General features: G+C 44.7%; 1 protein-coding gene across 1 annotated transcript; it reads right to left on the reverse strand.

Moving 5' to 3' along the window:
- Window positions 1–214: 214 nt before the first annotated feature.
- cspg5b (chondroitin sulfate proteoglycan 5b) lies at window positions 215–10,666 on the reverse strand. Its single transcript, XM_041054040.1, has 5 exons — window positions 10,585–10,666; window positions 4,894–5,668; window positions 3,446–3,634; window positions 2,744–2,906; window positions 215–409 (listed from the first exon to the last, which is right to left on the reverse strand). The coding sequence occupies exons 1-5, from the start codon at window positions 10,664–10,666 to the stop codon at window positions 215–217; spliced, it is 1,404 nt and encodes a 467-aa protein (XP_040909974.1).
- Window positions 10,667–10,934: the final 268 nt, after the last annotated feature.

A 10,934-nucleotide genomic window follows, 5' to 3' on the forward strand; every position in this document is an offset into this window, starting at 1 on the left:
CATGGCAGCCTTGTAAACAGGATCATTGTGCTTCTCAAGTTGTATCCATTAAATTCATGTTGTGCTTACTTTTGACATGAGGCCTGATTAAAACTGTATAAAACGCACTGTATGTACTTTGCAAAATCTCAACAGTGATATAATATAATTGTTTGTGTGCACATTAAATATTTTGATCTGATTCTCCGGCAGCACTCTTTGACAGATGGTGATATTATACCAGGTTGTTCTGGAGCATGTTTACCTCTGCATTTTCTTCCGTGTTGTTGGGGGTGTGGCCGTGGTCATGGACGACAGAGGTCGGGCGATTGTTCTCATGCTTGGGGGAATGAGAGTTGAGGATGTTCATAGACCCCTCTTCCTTGGGTTGCGGGGACTTTGCTGGGTCCTCCTGCTTCTGAGGCTCATCCTGTGGGAAAATTTAGTTCCTCTTTACAAATGCCTCACATTTACACATACAAACACACCTTGACAAAGACACACACACAGAGCACATAGGACACAGGGTTCTGCAACCCTGTACAGTATTTAAGTGCGGATGTGTGTGCACCTGCAGTAAAGTCTGAGGAACCTTAAATGTTTTTCTGCATATGTCAATGCTCCGCTGAAGTCTTGTCCACTTCACTGATCTAGATACTGGGTCATTTAACAAACCCAATAGTTATGTGCTGTCCCCAGATAATAATGGAGTTGGCAGTGACAAGCAAATTGCAGGGTAATTGACCATATAAATCCTCAAAGAATTTTGACTAAATTGAATGAAAACTTAAAAACTAGACTAAAACAAGAAGTAACTAAAATTGTGCAGCTCAGTAACGACCAAAGCAAAATCATGTGCCCTTCTCGCAGAAAGCTTCCATCATGCTAGTGATGATCTTGTTGAACTGACAGTGGTCACTAAATGGACTGATGCTCGAACTGTATGCCTAGACCTTTATCTAATCAACTAATCAAACCCCAGCCTTTCAAAAAATACCAATAGGCTCTCTGACATTTAAAAAACTGCATTGCAGACTATGTGCCTGCAGGGGCTTTTTAGCCTCTAGACCTGACATTTAGAGCATCCGGAAGTCACAGAAAGTCATCTGTAACAACTGAGCTGAAATGCCAGCAGAGCTCTGAGAGCTGTGGTTTATATTAAAAAAGGAAGTCACAATTTGTTCACTCCAGTTAGCCCAGCCAAGTATGGGTAATGGGCCGAGAATTAATATGCAATTTTGAAAATCCATCAATCTGTGCTCGTGTTTGTGCTTGTGAGTGCACCCATGGGAAATGTACTAAATGAGAGAGCCGTGTTTGTATGACTGCTAAACTATTGTGTCTGTGCACATCTGCATGTGTTCGCTTGTAAGTGTTCAAGCCATCGATTGATTGGCATGTCACAGACATCCGAAGGTCAAGGGCACAGCAGGCAGTAAGTAGGACACCATTGATCAGTCACACTGGCCACAGCTGGACAGAGCTCACTAAGCGCCCTTTCACACCAGAGACAACAAGGTTCAAAAAGATCGAGGCCATGAAAGTAAATGGCTTTGTCCTGTTGACCGCATAGACTTTTATTTACCATCTTTGATAAATCTCTATTTATATCTGCCTCTATTAACAAGATTTTCCATTGATTATTGAGTTTAAGAGTTTACCATGCGTCAGTAAGCTTACTGTATCGGCTTAGTAACCCAGCAAGTGAGTATGATTGATGAATGCCAAAAGGGGGGCACACATGAATCTGCCTGAAAACCCCCACATACAGAAGCTTGGATAGAAATTAATGCATCAGTGCATACACATTCATATTCACAGACACACAACACACATGCTGCTACAGAATGCAGTTGACCTAAAGCAGCACTACATGCACAACCTTTGAAAGAGAACTGAGTAGAAAAGGGGAGACACACAGAGGCCCTAAAATGGCTGTCTGGGCTTTATGGGCACAAGAGCAAAGCGAGCAGTTGAAACAAAATGGAGGCTCTGTTTCCTCATTGAGCTTCTCATGAAGCTGCTTTGGCAAAGGTAAAAGAGGCAGCAAATGTGGGAATTTGCTATTTATTCACACGCTGACTACATAACACCTCTGAACAACTGGTTGCAGGAAGCATTGCAGGAGGTGATTAATCATTTCACCTATGGTGTATGTGGAGTACAGCTGATACAAGATCAGATGCAGGAGGAGTTTGTGGACGTGAGGGTTTGCAGCACATGGAGAAACAAAATTCTGGCATCTAGCAGTTGACAGTGGGTAAATTCAAAGCAAAGCCAGGGAGGGAAACTGCTGCAGGCAATGTGGATGTTTCTGCTCTGCTTACCTGGAAGTGGTTATAAGGGTTTCTGGGTTTATATTCCCAGGTATAGCTGGCTGTTGATGGCCTCTGAGGGGATCAGTGAGTGTGAAAAGCATTAAACACACATGTATACTGTACATACACAACTCCAAGTGAAAGCCCCAAAACATTTCTGTTCAATAGGGAATCATGGTGATTTTGGCGAGTGCATAACACAGCAAGCTTCAGTTAGTCGGGTGTTTTCAGTACAGATAGACAGCCATGCCCACAGACAGGAAGACAAGACAAACGCAGAGAGATGCATAGATCAAATCACTACTCAAGCTGGCAGAGAGACAGGAGAGAAAATCATGAGGAAGAGAGGAAAACCAATAGAGGAAACAAACAAAAGTCTAATGGAAAAAGAAGAAGAATGGATGGAAAGAGAGAGGAAAGTAAACATGAGGAGAGTTGGGGCATACCTGACAGATAATGTTGTCATAGTACGCCAGGTTGTGAGTGTGAGCTTGGGGAGCGGGCGGAGGGGTGTCGCACAGTTTCCTTACATTTGGCTGAGAGCCGTCAGCTGTTGTGGAAACCGAGAGGCCATCCGTCTGTGGCTCGCTGCTCTGTGGGCGGTACTTACTGCAGGAGGGCAGTAGGAGGGCAGCGAGAGAGAGAGAGAGAGAGAGAGAGAGAGAGAGAGAGAGAGAGAGAGAGAGAGAGAGAGAGAGAGAGAGAGAGAGAGAGAGAGGTGTGTGATAAACATTTGCAGCTAACATGTCTTTTTTTAACATTCTTTGCATTTGTATCTCTCCAGGTCCATGTTTTCCTACGTGACTCTGCACAGTGTGAAACTAGGGTTAAAGCCTCTGGTAGACACATACGCCTCAAACACAAGAATAGAACATTACAGTCTAAGAATGTAAATAATTCAGTGACTACCAAGGAGAATAAGATAAACTCTAAAAACTAAACTGTAGCCGGTGACTATAAAATCAATTTTGCTCTGATTAGATGGATTGTTCTCACTGCTCTCTGATTTCAGCGGAATTAGACGCCGACATGATCACGGCCTCCTTTCTCATCACCCACCCAGTAGTGTAACTCACAGTACATATTTTTACATTCTCACCTCCCAGTCACACACACACACACACACACACACACACACACTCACACACCTGCGTTTGCGAAGGCGCTTGTTCTCGTTCTTGAGACGGTGCAGCCTCTTGGCAAAGAATACGATGATCATGAAGAGGAGGAGGAGCACAAAGGAGGAAACGCCCACCACCACGCACATCACCTGAAACTCTGTGACTGCCCAATCACAGCGCGTGCCTTTGTTCCAGATGTAGTCCTGCACGTTGCACCTGGATACAAAGAGGGAGAAGCAGAAACATGAGGATTGTTCATTCTTACATCATCATGAATCTTGTCTCATTGCAGTATTTGCCTTTTATATTGAATCAAATCTTTTAACCTGCCAGTTTTATGTAAAAAACAAAAAGCCGTTTATCATGGGTGTGTGCCCACTGCACTAGAGTATTCGTCATATTTATAGCTACAGCATGTTATCCAAAGTAAAGAGTGTAAAATGGTACTCAGAGCTGATGACATGGTGTCCTGAGGTCTGTCCAGCAAAGCAGGGATTCGGCCTACAGCCTAGTCCTTAATGAGATCAAAGGATCAGGACATGTGCATGTGTGTGTGTGTGTGTGTGTGTGTGTGCGTGCGTGTGTGTGTGCGCACACGTGTGCATACATGGTCTATATTCCTGTCTTTCTCTATGCAATTGCGTGTTAGCGTTTGAACGCTATCCTATTATATATGTGTGTGTGTATGTGTGTATGTGTGTGTGTACATGTGTGAGTATGCATATGTGTGTGTGCTGTTACTCAGCAGGTATGATAAGATGAGCAACAGTTTACCTCAAAGCTTACAGTGAGGCTGCAGGATAGGACAGATGGTGCTATCAAGGCGCAGTGCATGTGCATGACTTTGTGTGTTTACGTGCATGAGCAGTGTGCATGTATCCTTATTTATGTGTGTGTGTGTGTGTGTGTGTGTGTTCTTCCCTGAACTTACTGTATTGCCATCTTTCTCATACATTTTATGTGTGCACACTGCGTGTGTCTACGTCAGTTGTTGCCAACCTACCAACACACACACACTTTACCCCCTGCCCCCAAAACTGAGCTAATCCTTTGGCGACCCTGCTGTGATCTTGACGAAACCTCATGACACATTAAGCCAGCCTTCTGTCTTTGTGTCTTCGTGTGTTGTTAGTGAGCCTGTGCTTGTCTGAAATGTCCTAAATCTTTTCTTTTGTGTTGGAACACATTGGAAAATATCCCAACAACACAAAATAAAGGGTGAATGTTTTAGCTCGCAACAATCCTCCCAATCACTCTCGCTGGCACTCACATACTCTACATATGTATGTGTACCAGTTTTCCTCTAAAATTCCACTGCCTGCTTGTGAATGCTAAAAAAAGACCCCTCTATGTTACTAAACACAATGAAAAAAGGAAGACGGTGTAATCCTCCACACAATTTATCCATAGATAAATAAACAAACCAGTCATTGAGGTTTACCTTTAAATTTAAAAGTGTTTGTTTTTTTCCTCACCTGCAGAAGGCTCCCATTCCTGCCACCACAGTGCACACCCCTCCATTGAAGCAGAAATTGGGTTCAATGTCACACTGAGACACACACACCCCTGGTCCAGAGCGTACAAAGCCCAGCCTGCAGCCGTCAGCCCCCATAGCACCACCTAAGCCTAACCCATCACCCTTGTCTAGCCCTGGCATGGGAGGAACAGGTAAGGAGGGCCTACTGTCCAAATTAGGCTTCACGTTGTCAGGAACAGCAGGAGAACCAGCGAGGAGCGGATTCTCATCCTCCATGTTGGGTGGGGGTGAAGGGGTGGGCTCAGGTTCTGGGGTAGTATCTAATGCAGAGAGGTCGTCGTCAGGGGACAGGTAGTCGTAAAAGTCAGAAAGCGTCCATGCTGTAGGGTCTCCCCCTTTCTGCTTCTGGGGTTTGGGGGCTTTTGCCCAATCCAGAGCGGCATCAGAGGGCACAACATCCGGTGCCGGACTGTGGAACTCCACGGTGATAACGTCATCAGACAAGGGGTTTCCAGGCTGGTCTGGACCCGCCCCACCTGCAGTGAGCTCCTCCCCCACAGGTGGGTCCTCCTCCACGAAGTCAAGGGGGGCGTGTTTATGAGAACGATGGTGTTTGGTGGAGCTGAGAGGGAGCCTGGCCCCTAGACCTGCCCCGATCAGGTGTTCCCTCTCTGCCGAATCATCACTGAGCACCATCCTGGTGTTCAAAGCCTCCTTGTTAACAGATGACTGGTTGTGGTGGTGGTGATGACGCCTGGCCAGTGAATGCCTCCCTGTCAATCAGACACAGTGATTTAGAATTGTACTTCCATAAAGTCGGGGGACTTACAAGAGCCAGATTAAACAAAGATTTTTCAAAATCATCCCATTCATGGCTCAAGCTCTCAAAAACATTGGCTGCTACACTTCCTATAATGCAGTTCAGTGGTGTCTTTTCATTAGATCTTTTCTACCTGGAAAACACTTTAAAACAGATACCACTGGAATGTAACACGGGATTATCATTAAAAATATTGTGATCTCAAAGCTCAAGCCAAGATAACACTGTGATCACATCAGCAGGGTTTATTTACTCAAACCAGACAAAGCTCCTCCAGAGCCACTGAAGACAGGCTGAGTAGTCCTCCATGTGACAGGTGGACTGATTTTGATGTGTGAAATCAATTGAGTGCCCCTTTAACATAATCTTACTGTCAACACTGCATCAATGACAGAGCAGTGGGGGAGTTTGTCAGGTTTTTTTGTGATTTCATTTCAATAGAGAGAACACAATAATAAACAAAAGCTTGTATAACACATATAACTTTCTTTTTTTGGATTGGAGCTAATCCCACTGTGCTGTCTCTGTTTTGTTTTATAAAGACTGTGGCCCAAGGATGAGGCATGAATCATTTAAATGCATCCCTACTGTATTCTGCACAAAGGCCTTCAGGCTGTATCATGGCAGGTTTTCTAGGAGAATACTGTTAAGTCGCCATATCCTTCACTGTAATCTCAGCTAAAATTGACGGACATTATCAAATTTAAAAAGTACAATAATCTGTTCATAAGAGAGCTGATTTAATGAAAAGTGCAGCTCAGCAAAAAAAGGTTTATATTTAAGAGCTAAGTAACTAATTGTCAGAGAAATCAGAGCAAGAGCTGAAGACTGCCGTGTAATCAGACTGAAGAGATGTAGGATTAAGCACATTGAGCGACTGACTAATGTGCTCTAGTGACCAAGACTGGGTGAGGATTAGATTAGTATTTAGAGCTATAGGTTAGAGGCCGACTGGTCAGGACACTTCTCATGTACTTGGCAATCGACAGAGAAAGAAGCACACATACAGTCACAGAGGCAGAGAGAGAGAGAGAGAGAGAGAGAGAGAGAGAGAGAGAGAGAGAGAGAGAGAGAGAGAGAGAGAGAGAGAGAGAAATAGATAGAGGACAGAGAGGTACAACCAGACAGGAATTCTTAAAAACCTTTAAAATGCAGCAGGTCACAGATAGGCCATTGATTACAAACTCATGCTGTGAAATCAAACATTATACAAAGCCACAGAACATCCTCAAAGTTTCCCCCCAAAAATACCAAACTTTAGATTTTGTCTTTTTGGACAGAGCCAGGGTAGCTGCTTCCAGTCTTTTTGCTAAGATAACTAATGGACTGCTGGAAGTTGCTTCATATTTAGCTTATGGACATGAGTGATATCAAAGTTCTCATCTAACTCTTGGCAAGAAAGGAAATTTGTGCATCCTCCAAGATGTAAAACTATATCTTTGAGGGGAAAACAAAGGGAACAAGAAAGACCGCTGAATAGTTTGGGGAATGTTTTTCTAGCTCAGGACGCACTGTTCCCACAGTTGACTGATTTTCAAAAATCCGCTTCTTCTAGCTTTTCCACTGGCCTGGTACATCTGCACAAATTGCCAAACCCATCCAGATACTTGGCCAGAAATCACCGTGCCCAATGAGATCACTGCCTTCAGTGTCTGCCACTTCATTCAGGGCTAATACAAAAACCATCTGAACGTGCCTGGAGTCACGAAGACTAGTGATGGCTGAGGAACCATGAGATTCACCTCACACACACACACACACATGCTGCTGTTGCCATGGTGAGATGTAAAGAGGTGCCATGTTGAAAGGAGGAGCGGGGCGAGCGAATTGCAGTGGAAACAGAGAATCCAGTGTTCGCACTCTCTCTCACTCTTGTTTTTCAATCAATCAGCCAGCCAGTCAGAAAGTGTGATGTGCCAACTCCATCTCTGGGAAAACCGAGGTGGAATGAATTTGAATGCTTCACACTTTGTGAAAGAGATAGACACGCTCCACTGGTTAAAGCTGATTACAAATGATTCAGATTTCATTTAAAGGTTCAATCTGTCTAATTTGTTCCCTGTTTAGACTTAGATGCTGCATCCTGTTAGCAGCTGGCAGTCTTCTAGCAATTTCAAGGGCAAAAGGGAACATGAAGAGATTTAGAGACCAAGACGAGTAAACTGAATGCACAAGCACCTTCAAGCCCAGCAATTTGATTTCCGTCTTAGAAATGGCGCGATTTGTGTCTTTAGCTGTGGCGCAGCTCTTCACCTCTGGCATCAAACTGAGCATATCACCATGGTAACAAGTTTTACCTGAGGTCACTGTGATTGGCTAGAGTACAGGTTCCCAGCAACCGTCGCCTTACAAGCCGGACACAATGGGAATTATTGGTAGGGATCCTGTACACTGTTGTTGAATGGAGACACAACCAGTCCTATTTTTTTTAACAGATTTATATATAAAACTATTCATGGACACTTAACTACAGCCACTTTATTCACGCTCAGGTGTAGGTCCCTGTCACTTAATTATTTTGACAATGAAACTGGGTTAACTGGTAAAGAAACGTTTGGAAAATGTTGCACCGCACACGTCCAGCTGACCTGAATGTCTTTCTTATTTGTCTTGGACACCTGTGATTGGTCAACCTGTAGCCCTCACCCATCAACCTGTGTGTTTTTTAGCTTTGTAAACCATAAACAGTATTCTCCCTCCCCTTCTGTATGCGTGCTTGTGAAAGTCAAGGAGAAGCTGATGATCTGATCTGTTGTGACATATCATGAGCTTTCTGGGGCTACAGGGCAGATGGACCTCACAGTGTGCATTCACTCAGACAGTGGACACACACACACACACACACACACACACACTTACATGGCAAAGCACCCAAGAGTCTGGATTTGATCCATATTGCTTTACATGGCCTTCAAGGATTGTCTGTGTTTCTGTGTGTTTGTGTGTGCGTGCCTGACATTTTTTAAACTAAAGTGACAAAAACGTAATGGTGCCCCATGACTGTAAATAAAATATCATTTTGGTCTAAGGATGGAGGTGGTCAAATTCTGTACAGATGGTAAAGCTGCTTCAAGCAATTTTTTTGATTTATATAAATTAAAATGACTTGTGACAAAGCAAGCACTTAGGCATTAGTGTCAAATGAACACAAAAATATAACTGTTAGGTGTAGCCTCAGTTTTATTTAATTGTTTAAAATCGCAAACCTGTTGTGAAAGCAAAAGTCTGTGCGTGAGATATAGCACATCAAACTTGGTTTGCCTGAAAAACGAGGTAGTGAGTCCTGTAGATAAAATTATAAGCCCATGGAGTAACATTATTGGAATATTAAAGCTACATTTTCTACTGCGTTCTTCCTTTTTATTTGTTCTTCATTGTACTTGTACATAATGCCCGTGCAGCACCCTCCAAAACGATCATAAAGTTAAATCAGCACCTCTCTAAAGCACAAACTGAAGATTATAACCGCCGTGTAGGGAGGACTGCAGGACGTGATGTATTAGACTGCATTAGTTTTAGCTGGGTGTACCTAATAAACTGCCAACTGAGTGTAAATGAAGAGTCACCGATATAATGCTCCTAATTAATGGCATATCCGCAGACACATGTTCCCCGGGGTTTAAAGCATGAGAGACGGGCATATATTTACCGGTCAATATGTCACAGTGTTAACGCCTGGTTACACATTGAGGGCGCGAGATGCAGCGTGGGGGGGGGGGGGGCAGCGCGTGCCCACGTGAACCCCGGCGACCCTCTGCATGCACGAGCCACCCTGTTGCTGGGCAGCAGCAGCGTCCATTTCTGCATTTTTAGGATCCTCCAGGTTTCCACGACTCAACGCTTGTGAAGTGCGTGCGTGCGTGCGTGCGTGTGTACCAGACGGACAGCAGAGAGCGGTCGTGTCAGATTTTCATTCCCACACTACCTGCCTCGGTGTCTCAAGGGATGGACAGTAAATGAAAATGCCGAGGGGGGTTGAGGGTTGAGGGGGAGGCAGCGGCGTTGCGGGCTCGGTTGTCTCGGGCTTCCCTTGGATGTCTGGAGGAATTCAGTCCCTTTCAGCACCGTGAATGGGCCTCCTGTAGCCAGGCCACGGTGCACCTAATCCCGCCTTTGTCCGGGCCACGCACCGCCGCGGAAAGCCGCAGCTGCAGCACTGAACTGTCAAATGATTCTGTCTCTCCGATCACCCACAGACACATCTGTCTTTTCTCCATAAAGATGTATTGAGCTGGAGGCTGGAGTCCATAGCATTCAGAACAAGTCAGTTACCTTTGTGTTAAATAGTTACAGTATGCAAAGGTTTTACCCCCCCTCCTCACATGAGATTGACATGAGATTGGCCGGATCATGGCCACACAGTCAGTGGTTCAAATGTCATTAATAGTAAATATATCAGCTCTCAACAAGAGGGACAGAAAATTTCAGATTATATCATTAGATTTGTCTGCACAGCTTAGTGATCAATTCTATAGTCTTTTGAATGCAATTTTCTGTGTGAAAATGAACCCAGTGACATTATTAATGCCAGGATGTAAAGGATTATCGATACATTTAAAAGATCTGTGTCCATGCTAAACAGAATCCCAGACCAGCCTATCAGTGCTCAGCAGGTTACTATCAATAGGCTTTAAGAAGACCTGTGCTGACAATAGAAAGATTGTTGAGTAGCCATTTACTGTTAAAGCCCAAATTTGAAATGGCACCTCCATCCCTATGCTACATACATGGACAATTTTATTTGTCATTTTCCACATCAAAGCCAGTGCAGGTGGCATTTGATTCACGCACGTTGCATGCAACACACACACACACACACACGCACGCACGCACGCACAGGGTGGGACTCCTGTAGTGCAATGGACTCACCGTGAGCCGACAGCGGGATGATGACCAGAGAGATGGTCAGTAGCACCTGCCAGGTCCCCAAACGACTGTCACCGCGCGCCATAACGTAGGCTATTATTCACAGATGCAAACTCTGATCCCGTTCCTCGTCTTAGCGTTCAGATAGTGAACTGGTCGATAATCCTCACAGCGGATCTTCCAAAGTTCAGATCTTGGCCGTTTTCGCCATGTCGCCGTTCTCCTCACCAACGTCTGGCCTCCCTCAGCTGTGGTGTATGTGTGTGTGTGTGTGTGTCAGAACCGTTTAACGGCCCGGGTTCGGTTCCATTGTCCCTAGCGGGTGCCCTCTCCCCCACACCTTTTGTGCGCGC

This window comes from Toxotes jaculatrix, chromosome 13, assembly GCF_017976425.1.
Source record: "Toxotes jaculatrix isolate fToxJac2 chromosome 13, fToxJac2.pri, whole genome shotgun sequence".
Taxonomy (NCBI): domain Eukaryota; kingdom Metazoa; phylum Chordata; class Actinopteri; family Toxotidae; genus Toxotes; species Toxotes jaculatrix.